Below are 26,759 nucleotides of genomic sequence, written 5' to 3' on the forward strand. Positions count from 1 at the left end.
AATACCAATATCATTTTGATCACCCATCCTCTGGCTCTTGTATCTGTCTCTCAATCTCCCTAATTTCAGACTTGGAAGGAGAATGGTAACGACCATGATCATGATAGTAATAGCTGCTGCTGCTGCTGCTAAGTCGCTTCAGTCGTGTGCAACTCTGTGTGACCCCATAGACGGCAGCCCACCAGGCTCCCCCGAACCTGGGATTCTCCAGGCAAGAACACTGGAGTGGGTTGCCATTTCCTTCTCCAATGCATGAAAGTGAAAAGTGAAAGTGAAGTCGCTCAGTCGTGTCCAACTCTTAGGGACCCCATGGACTGCAGCCCACCAGGCTCCTCCGTCCATAGGATTTTCCAGGCAAGAGTACTGGAGTGGGGTGCCATCGCCTTCTCCATAGTAATAGCTAACACTGTATCATACCCACCATGTGTCAGACACAGGTTTAAGCACTTTATATACACGAATTAATCCTCATCGTAACTCTAGGAGGTAGAGCTCCTATTCTCTGCACTTTACAGATGGGGGACCTGAGAAGATGCAGCGATTAAAGCTCTGCCCAAGGTCACAGCTACCAGCACTCTGGCTTCAGAGTCTGTTTCTAGAACCGCTACTTGATGCTTCTCTTCTACTGCTCATGGGGTTCTCAAGGCAAGAATTCTGAAGTGGTTTGCCATTGCCTTCTCCAATGGGCATCTGGTCCCATCACTTCATGGCAAATAGATGGGGAAACGATGGAAACAGTTAGACACTTTATTTTCTTGGGCTCCAAAATCACTGCAGATGGTGACTGCAGCCATGAAATTAAAAGAAGCTTGCTCCTTGGAATAAAAGCTATGATCAACCTAGACAGCATATTAAAAAGCAGAGACACTACTTTGCCAACAAAGGCCTGTCTAGTCAAAGTTATGGTTTTTCAAGTACTCGTGTATGGATGTGAGAGCTGGACTATAAAGAAGGCTGAGCACTGAAGAATTGATGCTTTTGAAATGGGGTGTTAGAGAAAGACTCTTGAGAGTCCCTTGGACCGCAAGGAGATCCAACCAGTCTATCCTAAAGAAATCAGTCCTGGATATTCATTGGAAGGACTGATGCTGAAGCTGAAACTCCAATACGCTGGCCACCTGATGTGAAGAGCTGACTCATTGGAAAAGACCCTAATGCTGGGAAAGATTGAAGGCGGGAGGATAAGGGGACAACAGAGGATGAGATGGTTGGATGGCTTCACTGACTCAATGGACAGGAGTTTGAGCAAGCCTGGGAGTTCGTGATGGACAGGGAAGACTGCCATACTGCAGTCCACGGGGTTGCAAAGAGTCAGACACAACTGGGCAACTGAACTGAACTGTACTTCTCTCCTAGGCACTGGTGCAGTATATAGTCCACTGGCTTCCCCGGTTGCTCAGATGGTAAAGAATTTACGTGTAGCACTGAAGACCCAGGTTCGATCCCTGGGTTGGGAAGATCCCCTGGAGGAGGGCATGGCAACCCACTCCAGTATTCTTGCCTGGAGAATCCCTGTGGACAGAGGAGCCTGGAGGGCTATAGCCCATGGGGTTGTAAAGACTCGGACACAACTGGAATGACTTAGCACATACTTCTTTCCCACCCCCACCTGCCACCCCACAAATTGCTGGCACAATGGTAAAGAATCCAGCTGCCAATGCAGGAGACATGGGTTCAATCCCGGAGTCAGGAAGATCCCCTGGAGGAGGAAATGGCAACCCACCCCAGTATTCTTGCCTGGAAAATTCCATGGACAGAGGAGCCTGATGGGCTACAGTCTTTGGGGTTGCAAAACAGTCAGACATGACTGAGCGCACACACACACACAACTGCTAGCATTGCTGTTGTATTCTTCCTGTTATTGGCCATAGCAACACAGGTAATTAGCCAAAGAATATCTTTAAGACTCCTTTGTCCCTTGGCTTATGTGTCTTAGACCCTCAGGTTGAAGTTCATTTTGCTTAAGCCCTGCTCTTCTCTTTAGCTGAATAGTAAAGACTCTAAATAGAAGGGATTCAAAAGGTCATCCAACTCACTCCCCATCTAGTCCAGCTCCCACTTCCCTCCCTACTAGGTAGCTTCCCTGGCTTCTTGCCCTAGAGCTGGCCACATCGTCTCTGCATAGCTCTGAGGCATAGAAAACTCTTCCTTCTATAACCTATAACCTGGTCTGTCTCCCTAATTTCCCGCATTTTACCTAGCACATAGTAGGTGTTTAACATGTGTTGACTGTTTATCTTGGTTTTGCTGAGTCAACAGCTCCTGGCAGAAAAGAAAACACTTTTCTCCCCTGAAATGATGGGCAGGTCAGTTTAATCACCTGTTTACCTACTGAGTTACTCAGATTGCAATGCATCCCAAACTCAGTGAGCACCTACTACACATGAGCGCTAGGCTTTCACGTTCAGTATTTGATTTCATTCTCACAATTTACCTGTGAGAAAGACTAAATGGTGGATGGTCTCCATTTGACAAATGACTAAACTAAGGAAGGTTCTCCCAACTAGAGAGGATCAAAACAAGATTCCAAAGACCAGATGAATAGACAGGGCTCAGATCTCTTGGCACCAATAGTGCATATCTTACACAAATGCACACTGCAGCCAGCTCATAACATAGCAGGAGCTGCGGGGAGAACCCTGACTAGGCACCTTGGGCTTTGAGTATTAGAAAAACCTTTCAGGGATATAAACATGGCAAAATCCACACTGGATGCCTTTTCTTGGATGACAGTGTTATACTGGTGGGGCCTGGCAGGGAGGCAGAGCCCAGCAGTGAAATATTCATTTTCCTGGGAAAATCAACCTGCCTGCATCAGCACGAACACAATCACACTTGCCTAAATTTCCTTCTCTTCCCCTTTCCATCCCCAGCCCCCAATCTTTTGACCCAGATGTGCACTTACTCTGCAGAAACTGAGAAACCTCTTCGAGCTGGGGAATGTTATCTTCACGGAAGCCGCAATACTTTTCCAGAAGGGGGAAAATGTGGTTGTGCTCATAGCAAGCATGGGTCTTATACAAGGACTTCAGGGTCCTGAATACCGTCCCCCATGTTTTTTTTTCTTCCTCCGTGTATTCCACTCGAGGAATGGGCTGCCCACTAGGAAACAGACATGAAATATTTGTCAGCAGCAGGGCAGGTGCAGAGGAGGTGAAGGAGCTTGGGCAGAGGGGACATGGGTCCAAAGTCCCTGAGCTGCCACCCCAGAAGACAGTGGATTTCCTATTTCATAAGTTATTTGAAAGAGGAAAATTCCACTTCTTGATACAGGAAATTTTCATGTGACTTGGTTAAGCAAGGACAGAAGCTTGCAACCTTACCCACTGCACCAAGGATTTCTTCTCATTTTGGGAAACCACTGGGCTTTTCTGCTCTTCTATCTTCTACTCTTTACCCAGTGTGGAAATGCACTTACCTTCAGAAGTACATTTAACATTTAGCATTTAACATAAATGTGTAAAGTAGCAGGGATAGATAATAGGAGGATGGGGACTGAGACAAGTGAAGAATACATCCTCTTTCTGAACAAAAGCATCCAAGCTCAAGCAAAACAATAGTGTTTTGTATTGTCAACTAAAGCAACCATACCTGTGAGCTCAAGTGGATTTACTACATGTACCATGAGTTTGAGATCCCTTGTTGAGTGGGCATAAACTTGCTGGATTTGGTATTTCTGCCCCTAGGATGTTATAAGAATATTTAAATGCATGCTAGGTAAAAAATCTGCTTACCCAGTATCTGTTGTTATGACATAACAAAACTATGGAGAGTTTGCTAAAGTACATATATTGGACCTATCCCTCATGAACAGTATGAAAAGGCAAAATGATAGGATACTGAAAGAGGAACTCCCCAGGTCGGTAGGTGCCCAATATGCTACTGGAGATCAGTGGAGAAATAACTCCAGAAAGAATGAATGGACAGAGCCAAAGCAAAAACAATACCCAGTTGTGGATGTGACTGGTGATAGAACCAAGGTCCGATGCTGTAAAGAGCAATATTGCATAGGAACCTGGAATGTTAGGTCCATGAATCAAGGCGAATTGGAAGTGGTCAAACAGGAAATGGCAAGAGTGAACGTCAACTTTCTAGGAATCAGCAAACTAAAATGGACTGGAATGGGTGAATTTAACTCAGATGACCATTATATCTACTACTGCAGGCAGGAATTCCTTAGAAAAAATGGAGTAGCCATCATGGTCAACAAAAGAGTCTGAAATGCAGTACTTGGATGTAATCTCAAAAACTACAGAATGATCTCTGTTCATTTCCAAGGCAAAACATTCAATATCATGGTAATCCAAGTCTATGCCCCTACCAGTAACACTTAAGAAGCTGAAGTTGAACGGTTCTATGAAGACCTACAAGACCTTTTAGAACTAACACCCAAAAAAGATGTCCTTTTCATTATAGGGTACTGGAATGCAAAAGTAGGAAGTCAAGAAACACCTGGAATAACAGGCAAATTTGGCCTTGGAGTATGGAATGAAGCAGGGCAAAGGCTAACAGAGTTCTGTCAAGAGAATGCACTAGTCATAGCAAACACCCTCTTCCAACAACACAAGAAAAGACTCTACACATGGATATCACCAGATGGTCAACACCAAAATCAGATTGATTATGTTCTTTGCAGCCAAAGATGGAGAAGCTCTATACAGTCAGCAAAAACAAGACCGGGAGCTGACTGTGGCTCAGATCATGAACTCCTTATTGCCAAATTCAGACTGAAATTGAGGAAAGTAGGGAAAACCACTACACCATTCAGGTATGATCTAAACCAAATCCCTTATGATTATACAGTGGAAGTGAGAAATAGATTTAAGGGCCTAGATCTGATAGATAGAGTGCCTGATGAACTATGGATGGAGGTTCGTGACACTGTACAGGAGATAGGGATCAAGACCAACCCCATGGAAAAGAAATGCAAGAAAGCAAAATGGCTGTCTGGGGAGGCCTTACAAATAGCTGTGAAAAGAAGAGAAGTGAAAAGCAAAGGAGAAAAGGAAAGATATAGGCATCTGAATGCAGAATTCCAAAGAATAGCAAGAAGAGATAAGAAAGCCTTCCTCAGTGATCAATACAAAGAAATAGAGGAAAACAATAGAATGGGAAAGACTAGAGATCTCTTCAAGAAAATTAGAGATACCAAGGGAACATTTCATGCAAAGATGGGCTCGATAAAGGACAGAAATGGTATGGACTTAACAGAAATAGAAGATATTAAGAAGAGGTGGCAAGAATATATAGAAGAACTGTACAAAAAAGATCTTCACGACCAAGATAATCACGATGGTGTGATCACTGACCTAGAGCCAGACATCCTGGAATGTGAAGTCAAGTGGGCCTTAGAAAGCATCACTACAAACAAAGCTAGTGGAGGTGATGGAATTCCAGTTGAGCTATTTCAAATTCTGAAAGATGATGCTGTGAAAGTGCTGCACTCAATATGCCAGCAAATTTGGAAAACTCAGTAGTGGCCACAGGACTGGAAACGGTTAGTTTTCATTCCAATCCCAAAGAAAGGCAATGCCAAAGAATGCTCAAACTACTGCACAATTGCACTCATCTCACACACTAGTAAAGTAATGCTCAAAATTCTCCAAGTCAGGCTTCAGCAATACGTGAACCATGAACTTCCAGATGTTCAAGCTGGTTTTAGAAAAGGCAGAGGAACCAGAGACCAAATTGTCAACATCCGCTGGATCATCAAAAAAGCAAGAGAGTTCCAGAAAAACATCTACTTCTGCTTTATTGACTATGCCAAAGCCTTTGACTGTGTGGATCACAATAAACTGTGGAAAATTCTTCAAGAGATGGGAATACCAGACTACCTGACTGGCCTCTTGAGAAACCTATATGCAGGTCAGGAAGCAACAGTTAGAACTGGACATGGAACAACAGACTGGTTCCAAATAGGAAAAGGAGTACGTCAAGGCTGTATATTGTCACCCTGTTTATTTAACTTCTATGCAGAGTACATCATGAGAAACGCTGGGTTGGAAGAAGCACAAGCTGGAACCAAGATCGCCGGGAGAAATATCAATAACCTCAGATATGCAGATGACACCACCCTTATGGCAGAAAGTGAACAGGAACTAAAAAGCCTCTTGATGAAAGTGAAAGAGGAGAGTGAAAAAGTTGGCTTAAAACTCAACATTCAGAAAACGAAGATCATGGCATCTGGTCCCATCAGTTCATGGGAAATAGATGGGGAAACAGTGGAAACAGTGTCAGACTTTATTTTGGTGAGCTCCAAAATCATGAACTGTGGTGCTGGAGAAGACTCTTGAGAGTCCCTAGGACTGCAAGGAGATCCAACCAGTCCATTCTAAAGGAGATCCGTCCTGGGTGTTCTTTGGAAGGAATGATGCTAAAGCTGAAACTCCAGTACTTTGGCCACCTCATGCGAAGAGTTGACTCATTGGAAAAGACTCTGATGCTGGGAGGGATTGGGGGCAAGAGGAGAGGGGGACGACAGAGGATAAGATGGCTGGATGGCATCACCAACTCAATGGACGTGAGTTTGAGTGAACTCTGGAGTTGGTGATGGATAGGGAAGCCTGGCGTGCTGCAATTCATGGGGTCACAAAGAGTCGGACATGACTGAGCAACTGAACTGAACCCCTCATATCCTGATCCTGTGAGGGAGGGGAGAGCCCAGGCTTATGGATTCCAATATACTCCCAGGTGACACTCTATTATCCAAGCGTCATTAGTTCAAAAGGTCCTTTTGAAAACCAGCTAAGAGTGAGCCATATTCTGAACAGCAAAAAATGAAAACCAAACAAAGCCTGAGTTCAAAGGCCCATGACTGTTCTCTGGGCTGCTGGCCTGTTTGCTAACAGGGTACACAGTGTCTGGGACAAGGCAAGACTGTTTACCTTAGAATTATAGATCGTTTTCAGGCTTCAAACTAGGTCCCTCTTGCCCTTTCAGAGTTGTGGCTCTTCCAAAGACATTAAAGCAAAGTCACTGTTATGTGCCATGAAATGATGGGCAGAGGGTAGGGGGAAAAGACCAATTTTTCTTTAAGAATTAAAAGCCCAGAGGGTCTATAATGGTGTTGGAACTGTGAAAAGAACACCATGAAAGACCTGCCTACAGAGGCACCATTGTTTCAGGGGTTAAGTGCTGACAAAGAGAAAAAATAGGCTTTGGAAAAGGTCAGAGGTAAGTAGACTTTGCTCTGACATTGACTGAGTAGCCTCAGGCAATTTAGTAAACCTCTCTGAACCTATACAGCCAGGACATGGGCTAATAACAAGTAACTCTTTGGAGGGTATGGGGGAGAGGTAAGTGAAATGCTATGTATAAAGTACCTAACACTGGTGCTGACAAACAATACCATTGGATAGTTGGAAATTATCACTGTAACAGATTCTCATTTAGAAAGCAAAGTCTCTGCTATAAGAGCAACAAATTTTCAGGAGATTGTAACATACTAGGCAATGAGATATCCCCTCGGTTGACATTTGCTGTTCCAGAGTTCCATACCCATTCCCATTCTTCCAGTAAAGAACCCTTCTCCCCTCTCGTCTGCAGGTTCAAGTAAAAGGAGACTCCACCCTTCCTACCTTCAGAGGGGGCATGTGACCAGGTCTGGCCTATTAGAGTGTCTCATTTCCCTGGCCACAGTGATTGGCTGAGAGATAGGCCCATTTCCTGATCAGAGCCAATGAGACTCAGTGAAAGAACTTTTGTTGATTCTGTTGAAAAGAGATAGAACCTCTGGCCAGATTGTGGTGTCAGCCTAGAGGTGCTAGGTTCACTTCTGAGAGAGATAAGGCCAGTGCCTCAGAGCAAGGTCACTACAGAGGACACCAGAGTCAGGGGGAAGGAAGGAGAATGAGATGTGGAGTCCTAGATCCACCTCAACTATTCCCTTTACAATTTGTACTTATAGGAGCCGATAAAACACCCCTTTTGTTTCAGTTCAATTGTGGCTAAAAGATAAAAATTCTTATAGTCCATTTAGCATATTCTTTGATAAAATTCTAAAGTCTAAGCCCCACTCCAGAAACAATCAAACTCTGCAGCAGCTGCCTTCTAAGTGGTTCTAGACACAATCCCTAGCTCCATCTTTGACTTGGTACTTTGAATCTCTACTGTCATAGGGTCTCCTAGGTTCGTTATTCATTCAACAAACAGTTATTGAACACCCATGATGTTCTGGGAATATTTATTGTTGTTTAGTCACTAAATCACGTGACCTTGCTAGGCTCCTCTGTCCATCCATGGTCTACTTAGGAATTAAATTCTGCACATTTGCTTCCATCTTCTTCTACCAAGAGACCTAGGTTACACAAGATCCTCAGTCTTTGAATATATCATCAATTATTTTACCAAACTATGATCTCATGAAGTAAAATAAACCAAGATATTTGAGAGAAAGTATTAATTTGGCTTAAAATAAAAATTGTCAGTTTAGCTTGAAATAAGATTTCAGCCCATTGGGATCTCTCTTCCAAAAAAAATAAAACAAAAACAAAAACAAAAACGTATTTTAAGGAGAAGATACTGGTTTTGAATTATTCCACCAACCAAAGATGGCATTCAAGATAATCCAGCACCTATAGTCCAGGAAAGTATCAGCTTCCTCACTCAGTCTTATTTTACACCAAGTCCCCATACATGTAATCATTACCAAGGCAAATAATTTGGTACCCCTAAACACAAGAGTAATTTGACAGTGCCTCTTCAAACTGATGTTTTAAGACTTTTGCTAAATATTCTTAGGGAGGAGCCAGAGCATCCCATGGTGGATGGGCCAAGAAGAGGTTGCTAACAGGGTTTAGCTGCTTTCTGACTGCCTCCAGTAATTCAGTTCTGGACCCAAATATACATCTGACAACAAAAGTCCTGTTTTTAACCATACCTACCCTCCCGTTCACCTTCCTCATTCTCTTGGGCCGATAAACTTCTACTCCATCTTCAGTTCTCAGTCTAAATGTCACTTCCTCTAACCAATACCCTCCAGTCAGAATTGAAGTTCCTAATTATATGGCCTTGTGACACCCGTGTTTTGACTTTGGTCATACGGATCGCATGTATTGTTCTTTCTGTCATTGTCTGTCTTTCTCAATAATCCCCAGAGGATATGGAGTTTGTTGGTCTTGCTCTTGGCATGTGTCCTGGAAGAGAGTAAACACATTGGATCAACTGATCCTGTGAGTCTATGACTCAAGGGGCAGGATTTTGACCTCCATGTGGGAGGATGACTGGGAAGGTGCTAGAGGCCAGAATGTGGGGCTGTTTGGCATGGAGGCTGGCAGAGCCCAAGGAAGAGGGTCAAAACTGGGTCTTGAAAGGCATGATGATTTCTGGGGTAGGAGGAGGAGGCCAGAGGAGACAGATGAAGCCTGAAGGAGGAAGGAAGGAAGGAAACCTTCAGAGAGCAAAACAGAGTTTATTCTCCTTACTGACAGAAGTTCTGTTCCATCAAGACACCATGAACTCTGAGTAAGTGAACACTGAACCGCTGCTCCTATGTGAAATGCAGGACCCAGATCACATTTTCAACTCATAATCCCAACCTTGTCTTGCATGTACCTTTGTTTAAAGACACCTTACTTAATGTATGGTTGATTCATTCACACTGAACTCACAGCCAGCAGCACTACAGCCCAGTCCTGAAGGAAGCATATCGAACACACATTTTTCCCATTAGGCATGTCAGAGCCATCCTGTACTCAAGACCATGAGACAGAATTTCAGCTCTATGCTGGAGGGCCATTTTAAACAACAAAATTACCAACCAAAAGAACAAAAAGTCAACAAACATGGCTCTAAAGAGACCGCAAAAGAAACACTTGTTTACAGTAGAAAAGCCGAAACAACAAGGCAGTGTTGCCTTGTTTGACCTCAGTTGGGAACTGATGCATCAGGAGACTCACATTTTTCCTTGCTCTGCACATATCTGGGGGTGAGTGTGGAAATCCCTTGTGTTTGCAGGGGTCTCAAATCAATGTAAGCAAGTAACCTTCAAAGAATGAGAATCAACTGCAACAGATGTTGAGATAAAAGACAAAAGCAAAGAAGGAAGGGATGGAAAACAGCATCAGAAGTTCAAAAGAGATGAGCGGAGATGAGGTCAGAAACAGGCTTTAAATTGGAGGACAAGTTCAGTCCCTAATGAGAGATATGCCCTTCAGTACATCACTTAACCATTTGGGGTTCATCTATATGAGGTGATTCCCTGGTACCTTAGCTGGTAAAGAATGTGCCTGCAATGTGGGAGACGTGGGTTTATTCCCTGGGTTGGAAAGATCCCCTGGAGAAGGGAATGGCAAACCACTCCAGCATTCTTGCCTTGAGAATTCCATAAACAGAGGAGCCTGGGAGGTTCATGGGATCACAAAGAATTGGATGCGGCTGAGTGACTTTCACTTCACTATTCAGTTCAGTCACTCAGTCATGTCCAACTCTTTGTGACTCCATGGACTGGAGCATGCCATACTTCCCTATCCTTCACTGACTCCCAGCATTTGCTCAAACTCCTGTCCATCTAGTCAGTGATGCTATCCAACCATCTCACCCTCTGTCATCCCTTTCTCCTTCTGCCTTCAATCTTTCCCAGCATCAGGGTCTTTTCCAAAGTATTGGAGTTTCCGCTTAAGCATCAGTCCTTCCAATGAATATTTAGGACTGATTTCCTTTATTATTGACTGGTTTGATCTCCTTGCTATCCAAGAGACTCTCAGGAGTCTTCTCCAACACTACAGTTGAGAAGCATCAGTTCTTCAGTGCTCAGCTTTCTTTACAGTCCAACTCTCACATTCATACTTGATTAATGGAAAAACCATAGCTTTCACTAGACGGACATTTGTTGGTAAAGCAATGTCTCTACCTTTTAATATGTTGTCTAGGTTTGTCATATATTTTCTTCCAAAGAGCAAGTGTCTTTTAATTTCACCTCACTACACAAGGTGAAAGCACTACATGAAGTGAATTTCACTTCACTAAATCCTAAAAGATGATGCTGTGAAAGTGCTGCATTCAATATGCCAGCAAATTTGGAACTCAGAAGTGGCCACAGGACTAGAAAAGGTCAGTTTTCATTTCAATCCCAAAGAAAGGCAATGCCAAAGAATGCTCAAACTACTGCACAATTGCACTTATCTCACACACTAGTAAAGTAATGCTCAAAATTCTCCAATCCAGGCTTCAGCAATACGTAAACTGTGAACTTCCAGATGTTCAAGCTGGTTTTACAAAGGCAGAGGAACCAGAGATTAAATTGCCAACATCTGCTGGATCAGAAAAAGCAAGAGAGTTCCAGAAAAAAATCTACTCCTGCTTTATTGACTATGCCAAAGTCTTTGAGTGTGTGGCTCTCAATAAACTGGAAAATTCTGAAGGAGACAGGAATACCAGACCACCTGACCTGCCTCTTGAGAAACCTGTATGCAGGTCAGGAAGCAACAGTTAGAAGTGGACATGGAACAACAGACTGGTTCCAAATAGGAAAAAGAGTACATCAAGGCTGTATATTGTCACCCTGCTTATTTAACTTGTATGCAGAGTAGATTATGAGAAACGCTGAGCTGGAAGAAGCACAAGCTGGAATCAAGATCGCCGGGAGAAATATCAATAACCTCAGACATGCAGATGACACCACCCTGATGGCAGAAAGTGAAGAACTAAAGAGCCTCTTGATGAAAGTGACAGAGGAGAGTAAAAATGTTGGCTTAAAGCTCAACATTCAGAAAACTAAGATCATGGCATCCAGTCCCATAACTTCATGGGAAATAGATGGGGAAACAGTGGAAACAGTGGCTGAGTTTATTTTTGGGGGGCTCCAGAATCACTGCAGATGGTGACTGCAGCCATGAAATTAAAAGACGCTTACTCCTTGGAAGAAAAGTTATGACCAACCTAGACAGCATATTCAAAAGCAGAGACATTACTTTGCCAACAAAGGTTCGTCTAGTCAAGGCTATGGTTTTTCCAGTGGTCATGTATGGATGTGAGAGTTGGACTATAATGAAAGCTGCTGCTGCTGCTGCTGTAAGTCACTTCAGTCGTGTCTGACTCTGTGCGACCCCATAGACGGCAGCCCACCAGGCTCCCCCGTCCCTGGGATTCTCCAGGCAAGAACATTGGAGTGGGTTGACATTTCCTTCTCCAATGCATGAAAGTGAAAAGTGAAAGTGAAGTCACTCAGTCGTGTCCTACTCTTAGCGACCCCATGGACTGCAGCCTACCAGGCTCTTCCGTCCATAGGATTTTCCAGGCAAGAGTACTGGAGTGGGGTGCCATTGCCTTCTCCAGTGAAAGCTGAGCACCGAAGAATTGATGCTTTTGAACTGTGGTGTTGGAGAAGACTCTTGAGAGTCCCTTGGACTGCAAGGAGATCCAACCAGTCCATCCTTAAGGAGATCAGTCCTGGGTGTTCATTGGAAGGACTGATGTTGAAGCTGAAATTCCAATACTTTGGTCACCTAATTCGAAGAGCTGACTCATTTGAAAAGACCCTGATGCTGGGAAAGATTGAGGGCAGGAAGAGAAGGGGATAACAAATGATGGTTGGATGACATCACTGACTCAATGGACATGAGTTTGGGAAGACTCTGGCCATTGGTGATGGACAGGGAGGCCTGGCGTGCTGCGGTTCATGGAGTCACAAAGAGTCAGACATGACTGAGTAACTAAACTGAACTGAACTGAACTGAACATGAGGTATAAAACTGCCTGAAAATATCTGGTGTGCCTTTGAGTACCAGCCATCTCTGGATGGGTTTCAGTAGCCAGTTTAACTCATGATCATCCAGAATCATGAGGCATTCAACCAATTCCACACTTATTCACCAGGTATAATATTTTTATGGAAAAGAGGTGGTTTGAGTTTCTCCCCCTCAAGTCCCAACAGCCAAGAAGGAGTGAATGCACCCCGTAAGCAGCTCCTTGGACATCAGGAGAAGTGTGGTCTCCTGACTTGGAGACTCCCCAGACACTCAAGGAAGTGGTTGAGAATGACTTTGTGGTTAAAAAAGCCTGAGTTCAAAACCAGGCTCTGCCACCTTCCAGTTCTATGACTTTGGCAAGTTATTTACTGGGATATTCTAAAGCTTTAGTTTTTTCATCTGAAAAATGGGGAGTTATTATTAAGACTAAATGAAATTATGCACATTAAGCATTTAGCAAAGCCCCAGACATAACAAGGAGATTAAAAATGAGCTATTATTATTGACTATCTGAAGAAGGACTCTTGTCTGTGTCTGATGTGTCCACCTGACCATGCTGGGGTCATGATGGGGACACGGGAGAGAGGTCACCACATTCTGTGATTCCTGCTTGCCACAAGCCAAAGTCCAGCTGGGTCTAGACATGACTAAGGTCAGCACTGTTCTGGATCCTTCTACTACCAGGATTCATTCAGATAAAGAAATTTTCTCTGGAAGCCTTTCCCTTGTGAAGGTCGTTTTTATTCTGTATACAAAGCGTTAGCATCTCCTTTATCTTCCCCGTATTCTAGCAAAGCTGTTAAAGTCCCATCACCTCATGTTGTAAACCCTGTATGTTTCTTCTTGAGCACGTCTTTTCTCAAACCCTTAACTCAGGAATGGAGCTCAGGTCCCGAAACACTAAGTTTCTCATGGGAGCATTTCTGTAGTTCCCAAGAACTCAAAATAGCAAAACAATTCTCTTCCCAAATAACATTTAATATTTGCATTTTCCTCTGGCTAAAATCTGGCAGAATCCCAGAGAGAAAAAAATAAACTCATTCTAAAATTGCCCTTCGCATCTGGGTCAGATCAGATAAAAGTAGAACCCTGAGGCTTGGCTCTCCTGAAACCTCCAATGATTCACTAATTCAGTAAAGCAGCCAACTCCTTCTTGAATGTAAATACTTCTTTCTCCTTTTTCCTGGTTTAATGCAGAAACACCAGAGGCTCTTTTATTCAGGACTGAGGCCTTTTATAATTATGTCAGATGTCACTGCGTAATTACACAACAAAGCTTGGGAGAGAGCTGGGCCCTGGTGTAGGGGGTAATATTGTTTTATCTCGTGGTGAATTTTTAAATGTGTGTTATTAAAGGGAGGATTTAAACATACACAAACATACACAGAGGGAAGGATTCTCCAAGCTGGTATTTTCCAACTTTGGGCAAAGGAGAGTATGGTCTTCTCCCCATCCCCCACCAACACACAGAGCAGACTTACTGTCTATAGTTGTAGGCAATGTCAGCGAATTGCTTCCGTCTTGCTCGGTATACAGGATCTTTAAATCCCTGGGAAGAAAGGAGACACTTTATTTCTTCAGGCTTTGAAACCTGGCCTATCTACACATGCTTTGAATGGGGGCCTTTGACCACTGACACTTCATCTCGCCTTCCCCTGATTATACTCTGAAAATAAAGTCTCAGTTAATCTGAGCATAAATTGTCCCATAAGATATCATGAGTGACACATTACTAGCCACACTTTCAATTCAATGCGAGCTCTGCCTTGGGATTCCTAAGCACAAATGGTGTCTGGGTTTTAAAGAAATCTCATCTATAGCATTTCTAATCTATAAATGTGCTAAATTAGGCAGAGTTCTTAGGGTAAATGTCTAGGAAGAAGATAGACAACAGCCACTCAAGTCCTGACCCATGGTATGAGTCCAGCACTGTCTCCTAACTTCTTAACAGACTAACAGGTAAACGCTTACTGGTATTGCAATCTTTAAAAATACCATTTACTCAGTGTCTATTATGTGCCAGTCTGTGCATACTAGGAACTTATAACTCTCACAAGAAACATGTAAGGTAAACCAGTGTGATGATCCCTTTCTTTCCAGAATAAACAGTGGTTCAGAGAAGAGCAGTCCAGTAAAGTTAGGATTTGAATCACTCAGTTCCATACTCTTTTCACTTCACTTCAGGAAATATCAACCTTTACAACTTGGCAGGGGCCTGACTAACTAAGATTCTGCCCCAGGGCATAAACAGGATACTAGTTTCTCCTCTGAGGCTGACTTGCAGGCAGCCTTTCCCCAGCAATTTGTAAACATTTCTGAATGAAAAGAGGCCAAGTGTGTCTTTCAGTGTTGAGGGTTGGGGGAGGTCACATCTTAGAGTTGGAGATGATCCCAACTGGTTAAAAGGACATTTTCCTTATGTTTTCTTCTTGGAGTTTTATCATTTCAGGTCTTAATTTAATGCATTTCAAGTTCATTTTTTGAGTGGTGTAAGACAGGGGTCTAATTTCATTCTTTTGCGTATGAATGTCCAGTTTTCCCAACACCATCTACGGAAGAGACTATCCTTTCCCATTGAGTATTCTTCACTCCCTTATCAAACACTAGTTGACTATATGTGCATGAGTCTATTTCCAGGCTCTTAATCTGTCCCATTACTTCATCTGTCTGTTTTTATGCCCATACTAAAATGTTCTGATTGCTATAGCTTTGTAATATAGCTTGAAATCAGGGCATGTCATTCCTCTAGCTTTGTTCTTTCTCAGGATTGCTCCTTGACCTTGGCCTAGAAAATGAATTTTTGAATATGACACCAAAAGCAAAAGTAAGTAAGTGGGACTACACCAAACAGAAAAGCTTCTGCACAGCGAAAGGAACAATTAACCACATGAAAAGGCAGTCAATAAAATAGGAGAAAATATTTGCAAACTCTTCATCAGCTAAGGAATTAATATCCAAAATATACAAGAAACTCAAACAATAGACAAAAATCAAATAGTCTGATTTAAAAATAGGCAGAGGATCAGAACAGGCATTTTTCCAAAGAAGATATACAAATGGCCAACAGGTACATGAAGAGATGCTCAACATTACTAATCATCAGTAAGATGAAACTAAAATCACAATGAGCTATTACTTCATATCTGTTAGAGGGATTGGGGGCAGGAGGAGAAGGGGATGACAGAGGATGAGATGGCTGGATGGCATCACTGACTCGATGGACGTGAGTCTGAGTGAACTCCAGGAGTTGGTGATGGACAGGGAGGCCTGGCGTGCTGCGATTCATGGGGTCGCGAAGAGTCGGACAACACTGAGTGACTGATCTGATCTGATTATCAAAAAGATGAGTGTTGGCAAGAATGTGGAGAAAAGGAACCCTTTGTGTACTACTGATGGGAATGTAAATTGGTATAACTACTTTGGAAAACAGTACAGAGGTTCCTCAAAAAATTAAAAATGGAACTGCTATATGATCCAGCAATCCTACTTGTATGTATATATCCAAAGGAAATAAACTCACTCTTAGAGAGGTACCTGCACCTCTATGTCCACTGCATCCCCATTCAAACAGTCAAGATACAGAAATAAATGAAGTGTTCGCTGACAGATAAATGGATAAAGAAAATGTGGTACATATATACAAAGAGAAGGAAAAACCTTCTGACAACATGGGTGGAACTTGAGAGCATTTTACTAAGTGAAATAAGTTAGAGAAAGACCAAGTACTGTATGACATCACTTATATGTGGAATCTAAAAAGGCCAAATTCATAGGCAGAAAGTAAATTGGTGGTTGCCAGAGGAGGAGAGTGGGAGAAACAGGGAGCTGTTGGTTAAAGGGTCAAACTTCAAGTTACAAGATGAACAAGTTCTAGGGATCTAATGTGCAGGATGATGACTATAGTTAAAATACTACTCTTTATACTTGAAAGCTGATAAGAGAGTAGATCTTAAATGTTTTCACCACAGGAAAAGAATGGTAATTATGTAAGAAGATAGAGGTGTTAACTGACCTTACATATGGTAATCATATTACAATATATATAGTAATCACATATGGCAATCATTTTAAAATATGCACACATATCAAATCAGCAGGTTGTAAGTCCAAACTTACATGATGCTGTATGCCAATTATATTTCAAAAAAGCTAGAAAAAAGACCATTTTCCAAAAAAATTTGATTGTAATCTGTATTTTAGTTAAACAAGATATCAGTGTCATCACTCTAGAACCTTGCTTTGTTCCCTCCAAGCATCTACCAATAAACCATACCATCCATCACTTTAGCTTGCAATTTCTATGTCCCACCATCCCTCCAAACCAAGGCATTAATGAATCAACAACAAAGGTTTATGCCATGGAGAGTAATACTTAAAGACTCTTTTTAAAGGATAAGTATTCTCTGACTTTCAGATATTGTTTTCTGCTTCACTTGATTGGTTGGTTGGTTATTGTGTTCATGATGCTAAAGCTGAAACTCCAGTACTTTGGCCACCTCATGCGAAGAGTTGACTCACTGGAAAAGACTCTGATGCTGGGAGGGATTGGAGGCAGGAGGAGAATGGGATGACAGAGGATGAGGTGGCCGGATGGCATCACTGACTCGATGGACATGAGTCTGAGTGAACTCTGGGAGTTGGTGATGGACAGCGAGGCCTGGCGTGCTGCGATTCATGAGGTCGAAAAGAGTCGGACACGACTGAGCGACTGAACTGAAGTGAACTGTTTTATAAAACCCAACTCCACCAGTAATTCCAAAGAACCAGGGGTCCATGTATATAATGTAGTTTCACCTGAGTATCCATAGCATACAGAGTCTGTTTGGCATATGGAAAGAACCACCAACACTTGTTAAAATAGACAAGGAAGAAAAGGATAAGGCGGAGGGAGGGATAAATAGAGGGGGAGAGAAAGGAAGGGGAGAAAGAAGTTCCCTAGTTTGTTTCCTAGGATATTTATAGTTCTTTTTTTGAGAAAAAGAAAAATCTAAATGTTTCCCACTGAAAAAGTAAAGTAAAATTTCCATATTATTTAGTTTTTCACTCCAAAACTAAATCTCAAATTAAGCAGTTATTCAGCTTAGAAAAGATTCCATAAAATAGTTATCACAAAGTATAACTATAGTGTTTTCCCTCAAGCACTGAATGATTTTAAATCATTAACTACAAGCAGGAAAGCTTAGGAATCTGAAAACTTAAAACTACTGCTAGACCCAGTTCTTCTGGATGAAAGTAAGTTGCTTTGGGACAATACAGTAAGAAAACTGGACTTCCCTGGCAGTGCACGGGTTAAGACTCCATACTTTCAGTGCAGGGGCCAAGGGCTCGGTCCCTGGTCAGGGAAAATCCCACATGCCCTGTGGTGTGTCCAAAAATAAATAAATAAAAATAAATTAAAGAAAATTGGATTCTATCATTTTATTTCCAAGCAGCGCTAACAAACACTTTGAGGAACCTGTCTACTGGGCTAAATGAAGAACACATCTCCAAACTTAAAGACTCAAAATTTAACCTTAATGCTTGTCAGTCATTAATGCTTGACTTACAGTCATCCTCACTACAAGTCCTGTTTAATGGTCATGGCTTTTCCCTGTCCCTAAATACAAAGCATAGGCACTTGTAAAGTTGCCTTGGAGAATATCTATTTTTATATTTTGATGTAGATATACAGAAAGTGAAGCCCATAGAGCCATTTGCCGAGGGGCCCTTAACTGCAGAAACAGCACCTCCACTTGGGTTTTCCCGTCCTGGCCAGGTGGTGAGATGTGGTTTGAAGTCTGAGATAGTTACCCAGGGAGAGGAGTGAAGAATTCAAATTCGCTTAACCGGTGGATTTCCATTTTATTATGATGTCTCCAGAATGGGATGCCCATGACAATTTCTCTTACCATTGGGCTCATTTTTCTTTTACCTTCAATGTATTTTGTCTAGATAGTTTAAAGATTTCTCCACCAATTAAAAAAAAAAAAAAAAAAGCTTAATATAACATTGTATTCCAATAGGTAGCAACTATGTCAGAGGGATTATTTAAATAGAACAAAAACAATGGTAGAATAAATACACCCAAATCCAATCAATGGTATGAAATGGGAACTCTTATTCTTCCGTGCCACTTAGGCTTCTAAATGTATTTTTAATGTGTAAAAATACACAGTATTTTTTTTTTTTACTGTGAATGTGGGTTTCTTTTTCCTTCCTTTTTTTTTTTTTTTGCAGTTGGGTTTATTTTATTGTTTCATTTTTATTTATTTATTTGAAGTATAACTGATTTGCAATATCATGTTAATTTCAGGTATATGGCACAATGATTCAGTTATACATTTATATATATGTATAACTGAATAAATATACATACATATCTTTTTCAGATTTTCCCCTTATAGTTTATTACAAAATATTAAGTATAGCTCCCTGTGCTATATACTAGGTCCTTGTTAGTTATCTATTTTATATATAGCAGTGTGTATATGTCAGTCTCTGGTGGCTCAGTGGAAAAGAATCTGCCTGCCAATGCAGGAGACACAGGTTCAATCCCTAGGTCGGGAAGCTCCCATAGAGAAGGAAATGGCAACCCACTCCAGTTGCCTGGACAGAGGAGATTGGCGGGCTACCATCACAAAAGAGACAGGTCATCACAAAAGAGCTGGACACAATGTAGTGACTAAACAACAACAACATATGTTAATCCCGACTTGAAAATTTATCTTGGCATGCATGCTCAGTCACTTCAGCTGTGTCCAACTCTTTGCAAACATATGGGCTACAGGCAACCAGGCTTCTCTGTCCGCAGGATTCACGAGGCAAGAATACTGGAGTGGGTTGCCACACCCTCCTCCAGGGGATCTTCCTGACCCAGGGATTGAACCAGCGTCTCCTACACTGCAGGCGCATTCTTTACTGCTGAGCCACTGGGGAAGCCCAATTTATCTCTACCCCTTTTATAATTAGAAAAAAGGTAAAATAATATTAAAAACCCATCTCAAATCATTATGGGAATGGACAGAAGATTTATACAGTGAGCTATATCAACACATCCAAATATAATACTATATTTTATATTGCATAATATTTTATATATTATTATATGTTATTTATATAATTAGGTATACTAATATTTTATAAAAATTTTCTATATGGCAAGTTTTCTAACTATGGTCTTTTCCAACTTCAAGTTTCTAACAAGTCCATTATCAATGTTCAAAGGAACCCTGCCAACTAGGCAGCACAGACTTTTGTTTTGTTACCAGCAAAAGAGATCTGCAGCCTGGAAGCCCACCTCTCAGGCATTTGGCCTTGCATCCCCTGGGCTGCCAGGTGGCCACAGGGCTCTGTGACCACGTAGAAGACACTCTGAATTAAGCTACAGTTGGTGATGACTAATCATCCCATCTCAATTTGGACTAATAGCAGCAATTTCGGTAGGACTGCATATAATTTATTTATAATCACCCTGTCTCAATTAAGCTAATAGCAGCAATTTTGGTTGCACTGCATGTAACCAAGTATGTTTTGACAGGAAAATATATTGTTGGTGAAAGAGTGGTGGGGGGAGGCAGAAGAGAGGCATAGTGGATGGGACGATGGTGAGAGAAGTCTACAGGATGCAAAGTCGTAACATCACCCGCAGTCCACCTGGAATCTCTCACCTTAATCTCAGCAATTTTTTTACTTGGGGTGTTGAATAGTATGATTTTGCTTCAATAGGGCTGACTTATAGAAAGAATGCATGCATGCTAAGTCACTTCAGTCATGTCTGACTGTTTTCAACACTGTAGAATGTAGCCTGCCAGGTTCCTCTCTTCCATGGGATTCTCCAGTCAAGAATATTGGAGGAGGTTGCCATGCCCTCCTCCAGGGGATCTTCCTGACCTAGGGATCAAACCTTTGTCTCTGGAATTCCAGGCAGACTATTTACCGCTGAGCCACCGGGGAAGCCCTTAAAGAAGATTCAGTTCAGTTCAGTCGCTCAGTCGTGTCCAACTATTTTCGACCCCATGAATCGCAGCACGCCAGGCCTCCCTGTCCATCACCAACTCCTGGAGTTCACTCAGACTCACGTCCATCGAGTCAGTGATGCCATCCAGCCATCTCATCCTCTGTCATCCCCTTCTCCTCCTGCCCCCAATCCCTCCAGCTTTTCCAATGAGTCAACTCTTCACATGAGGTGGCCAAAGTACTGCAGTTTCAGCTTTAGCATCATTCCTTCCAAAGAAATCCCAGGGCTGATCTCCTTCAGAATGGACTGGTTGGATCTCCTTGCAGTCCAAGGGACTCTCAAGAGTCTTCTCCAACACCACAGTTCAAAAGCATCAATTCTTCGGTGCTCAGCCTTCTTCACAGTCCAACTCTCACATCCATACACAGGAAAAACCATAGCCTTAACTAGACGGACCTTTAAGTTGCAAAACATTTATTTTATGATCAAGTTGCAAATGACTTCTGTCCAACAGAAAGCACTCGTGGTTGTGACTTTATTGTTTTATAGGACATTAATCACGTGTACCCATCTTTGTAATCTCATTCTAGCATCCCATTTTTCAATGACCATATGTTTTCATCTCTTATATCTTCCTTTGCACTGTCCTTGTCATGTTATTGATTCCCTTACTCCAGAGTTCATAGATCTTTGAGAGATGTTTACTATCTACCTGTGTGACAGTTGTTTTTAACTTTTTAAAAGTTATGCTTTGACAGAGCAGCTTAGTACAAGCACAAGGAGTCTTTGATGACTCAACTCTCTGACTGATCCTTAGAACAGACCTTGACAGGACCCTGGGGTGGAGAAGGTTGGATGGGCAAAGGAAAAGGGAAAGAGAAGTATTAGAAAGATAGTCCTGCTTTCAGGAAAGAGCAAGGCTCTTCTTGGAGAGCAGGGAAACTCAGCATCTATGTTCTGGAAATACTGAAAAGTAATTTGAGAGATTTAAATCAAGAAGTAGAAAGAGACACAGACAAGCAGTTGTATTGGCTAATGCTTTCCCCACCAGAAAGCCTCGCCTCATGCAGATCTTCAGTTTAGAAGCAGGTACAGGTGCCAGGATGGAGAAGGTGATGGCACCCCACTCCAGTACTCTTGCCTGGAAAATCCTATGGATGGAGGAGCCTGATAGGCTGCAGTCCATGGGGTCTCGAAGAGTTGGACACGACTGAGTGACTTCCCTTTCACTTTTCACTTTCATGCATTGGGGAAGGAAATGGCAACCCACTCCAGTGTTATTGCCTGGAGAATCCCAAGGATGGGGGAGCCTGGTGGGCTGCCATCTATGGGGTCGCACAGAGTCGGACACGACTGAAGCGACTTAGCAGCAGCATCAACAGGTGCCAGGAAAACTGGAAGAGGGACCTATGGGGTTAGGGTCTATGTGGCAGAGGCTGCTGATGGTCCCCAAGATCTGAGCCCTTTTGCTTTCAGACAGCATTACTAAACCACTGTTCCTGGTCTCTTTTTCAGGGAGTAGCAACCCTGTGACTGAGCTGCAGGCAGTGGAACTGAAGTGAAGGGATGTGAGTCACCTTTCATCCTGGACCATAAATACCTCCCAGGAGCAATTCTCCCATGCCTGGCAGAATGGAGACGGCTCCCAGGACCCAGATGAGGGTGCCGCTGCTAGATCGAAGGAGACTTGATCTCTGCAGGAGTGTGAGAGGAAACTTCCCTTTTGACCTACACTGGAAATGAACTTTTACTGGGTTAATTCATAGAGATTTGGGGGTCATATGATAAGCATTTGGCCCTCTTGATCAATACTTTGGTCACCTGATGGGAAGGGCCGACTCACTGGAAAAGACCCTGAGGCTGGGAAAGATTGAAGGCAAAAGGAGAAGAGGGAAGCACAGGATGAGATGGTTGAATGGTGTCATGGACTCAATGGACATGAATCTGAGCAAACTCCAGGAGACAGTGAAAGACAGGGAAGCCTGGTGTCCATGGGGTTGCAAAGAGTCAGACACGACTTAGCAACTGAACAGCAACTATTGACCTTGTTACTAGAGGGCTCACCTCAGATCTCCCTCTTTCCAGAAGTCCTCCCAAACCATTCTAGTCCACAGGGACCTTAGAACTGATAGTATGTACTATCTCTTTAAATCTGATGTTTAATCATATACTTTGTGTGTTACGATTTTACCAAATGAAGAATTGATGCTTTTGAACTGTGGTGTTGGAGAAGACTCTTGAGAGTCCCTTGGACTGCAAGGAGATCCAACTAGTCCATCCTAAAGGAGATCAGTCCTGGGTGTTCATTGGCAGGACTGATTTTGAAGCTGAAACTCCAGTACTTTGGCCACCTGATACGAAGAGCTGACTCATTGGAAAAGACCCTGAGGTTGGGAAAGATTGAGGGCAGGAGGAGAATTGAGGGACGACAGAGGATGAGATGGTTGGATGGCATCATCGACTCAATGGACGTGGGTTTGGGTGGACTCCTGGAGTTGGTGATGGACAGGGAGGCCTGGCGTGCTGCGGTTTATGGGGTCGCAAAGAGTCAGACACAACTGAGTGACTGAACTGAACTGAACTGAACTCAAACTATGTTCCATGGAACACTACCATTCAAGATGGTGTTGCTAGGTATTCCATGAAAAGGGGGTTCCATGGGTAAATAAATTTAAGGAACATGAGGTTGAATGGGTTTCATTTTTATAGGATTTTCCAAACCTTCTAGTGAGATAATGGAACTTATAGATGCTTAAAATGATAGTCTGGAATACAGACTTTATTCCTTGATCATGAGAATTTTTTTCAAAGACTACAATTTAAGAACTGTGCATATGACCATTAAAGAAGTCCTCTGAGGCAATGAATTTATTTCGAGCTGATACTGTGTTCAGAGTATAAAACTCAGTGCACCTAGTTCTGCAGCATCAGTGTGAAAAACTTGACCAGGAGAAAGTGCTCAGGAGGAAGGCTTTAGGGAGGCCAAGGTATGTGAGCTGGGCCTTAAAAGATGAAAAGACAGGTTTGCCAGCAGGCAAAGAAGTGAGAGGATAAGAAAAAATATCCCCCCAAAAAAAGAAAAGAAAAAATATCCCAGAGAAAGGAAATGACATGAACAGGAGCACAGAGGCTGGGAGATGTCAGAGAAAGGAGAGTCCATTTTAGAAACGGGGATCAAACAGACCAATTTGGGATACTTCCCTGGTGACCCAGTGGCTAAGACTCTGTTCCCAATGCAGGGGGCCCCCCAGTTTGATCCCTGGTCAGGGCACTAGATCCCACAAGACCCAAAGCAACCAAATTAATTCATGATCTAAAAAACAATAACTAGACCCATTTGAATTCCGCCTGCGAGGCTGTATCCTAGCCCCTTCTGGCATCCGTTTGGGAAAATTGGACACCCCTCCCTGCTCTACCCCATGACCGAAGGCCTGTGGAGGGCAGAAGGAACCAGGTCTCACTAATCATTTCCAGCCCCTTTCCTCTCCAGCCTGGGACACAGTCCACATACACGTGAGGCCACACAGCCTGCTCGTCTGAGTTGTCTCCTCTGAAAATGAGAGAATTCAATCCTCCCAGGGAGGTTATAACATTGAAATTTTGAAAATGTGGGTAAAGCATTCAGCACAGCATCTGGCATACAGTCCTCACTGGAGAAACATTAGCTGTGGATGTTATTTGCTTAATCAATGTTTGTGGAAGGAAGGTGGGGTGAGGGGGAAGGCAGGAGAGAGCTGGGGAAGAAGGCAGGTGAGCTGGCTCCTTCCACATTCCTGCTGAAAGGCAGGTGCCCTCTACCCTGCATTTTGGGAACAAGTCTTCCTTGTCCTCTTTTCTCAAGGGGCTGTTTTGAAAGCCCAAGAGTGAGATGCTGGGTCAGGTGTCAGTGGACACTGCCAAGGGCAGGGGGTCAGTCTGAACACCAGGGGACCGGGAGGAACAGAGGGTCCTTTCGGGAAGAACGCCCGAGCCACCCCTCGCGGCGAGGCCAGGCCCTGCAGGGCTGGAGGCTGCGGGGAAGCACCCTGGAGGGTTTACTCTGTCCTTGGCCCGCCAGTTCCCGAGATCTGATGAAAAGTCACAGAAAGGAACACAGAGAGCCTGGCCTCCTTGTCAGGGGGACCGTGTACCTGATAAATCGCATTTTTATGATAAAAAGCATGACACGGAGAGGCCAGGGAGCCAAAGACATGGGCTGGGTCTGTAATGAAAATGAATTCCAGGGAGTTTTAAGACCAGCCCCAAGTGCCTCTGAGGAGACACGAGGGTAAGGAGAGGGAACGGGCCGTTTCTGAGGACTGGCCTCTTACCCCGTTGCTCCGAGGGAGCCAGCACGTGGCCGGCGGAAGGGACACGGAGCCGAGCGGGAGGTGGGGAGCTTGGGAAGAGGAGAAAACATCCCAGGGACGGGGTCAGGGTGGCCCGACAGCATTTCTGAGAAATGGAGTCTTTAGAGATGCTCATCTCCCTGGGCAGGCAGCAAAGCGGGTCTGCCCCAGACGTGTCATGGGGCATGTAGAGCATCTCCTTGTGTGCCCCCTCTTCCCGGGCTCCACTCGGCTGCTTTCTACCCAGGAAGATGGGACGAGATTCCAAATGCTGCAACTTTACCTCTAGTTTTTGCAGGGAGCAGGTGTTTAAGTAATAGATATGAGGAGCCCGAAATCCAGTTTCTATCCTTAAATAATTTCACAAATAAGAATCAAAGAAGCTCTGGGAAGTTCACATAAAGATGCACAGGCAGGAGGATTCACTGCCGAATCATCCTAAGACTAAAAGACTGAAACCTCCTACAAGCTTCCTGTTGGGGGCGGGTTAGGACATGATAGCACTGACTTAAAATATGTATATTAATGCTGTGTGCGCGCATGCTCAGTCGTGTTCGACTCTTTGTGGCCCCACAGACGGTAGCCCTCCAGGCTCCTCTGTCCAAGGGGTTTCCCAGGTAAGAATACTGGAGTGGGCTGTCGTTTCCTACTTCCGGCGATCGTCCCAACTCAGGGATCGAACCCGAGTGTCCTGCATCTCCTGCATTTGGCAGGCAGATTCTTTACCACTGCACCACCTGGGAAGCGCCATGTGTACTCACATGTGTCTAAATAAATAAATTAATAAAATATTGATGATTTTGGCAGTATAACAGGTGATTTTTTTTTCTGTTTTGAAGTATAGGAGCTGGGGGAAATTCACTTTTGCTTCTGCTTATAAAACACCTTCTCCATGTTAAAAAAAAAAAAAAAAAGCAGAATAGAACCAAGAGAAAAAGAGAAATAACTAAGATTAGGGATGATCTTCATATTCTTCCTCACGCTTTTCTGCACTTTTGAGTCCACTCTAAGGGGTTTACTATTTGAACTGGAACAAGCAACAACTGTTCATATTTTAAAAGGCTAGCCTGCCCAAATAGTTTGCTCTTCGTCTCTGTGAAAGGGCCTGAATTTCTGACACTGGTTAGACTTCTGTCCTCAGGTACTATGAGCACAGATGAAAGAGGTGAAGGATCCAAAGTTTAGGATGACTTAGGGAAGTCATTTACTTTTGTTGTGCCTCAGTCACTCAGTCAGTACAATGGGAACATCAGCTTTGCTTACTGAAAAGAGCCTTTGTGAAGAGCAAGTTCACAACCTGCTCAGCTGTAAAGACCACATAGCTGAGACGGAGGAGAAACAGAGTCCTGATAAAATGCAGAGGCTCTAAGTGAGTTACAGTAACCATCGCTAATGAAAACAGCCTCCAAGTCGTTTAAAGATTGAGGAACCATCTGCCTGGTTGGAGAGTAAATGACAGTCAACACGATGGTGGCATTTCTCACCTCTAGAAGCCTTGCTTCTCAGCCTCTAGAAGGCTGCTCCTTCTAGAGTCCTCTGCCCTAAAAAGGAGAATAAGACTCCAACCTTGGTCATCTACTTAAAAATATGAATGGATACAGGATACAGTCAAATGTTCTATCTGATACATCAGATCTTTTAAAATCTGACCATAACCCACCGCCCAGCTTCATCTCCTGACACTCTCACCCTCATGCCTATACATCAACTCAGCCATTCCCCAAATATTGTTGTTGTTGTTCAGTAACTGAGTTGTTTCTGATTCTTTGCGCCCCATGGACTTCAGCACGCCAGGCTCCCCTGTCTTTT

The 26,759-nt window shown here is 43.2% G+C and overlaps 1 protein-coding gene across 1 annotated transcript in view; it reads right to left on the bottom strand.

Annotated features, from left to right (window-relative positions):
* PAH (phenylalanine hydroxylase) overlaps positions 1–26,759 on the bottom strand; it is a 90,260-nt gene that overhangs the window by 16,621 nt on the left and 46,880 nt on the right. Inside the window, exons 5-6 of the mRNA XM_019961195.2 lie at positions 14,168–14,235; positions 2,906–3,102 (exon numbers count right to left, since the gene is read on the bottom strand). Coding sequence (XP_019816754.1) covers positions 2,906–3,102; positions 14,168–14,235 — 265 coding nt within the window. The remainder of the gene's footprint in view (positions 1–2,905; positions 3,103–14,167; positions 14,236–26,759) is intronic.

Source organism: Bos indicus, chromosome 5, assembly GCF_029378745.1.
Source record: "Bos indicus isolate NIAB-ARS_2022 breed Sahiwal x Tharparkar chromosome 5, NIAB-ARS_B.indTharparkar_mat_pri_1.0, whole genome shotgun sequence".
NCBI lineage: Eukaryota > Metazoa > Chordata > Mammalia > Artiodactyla > Bovidae > Bos > Bos indicus.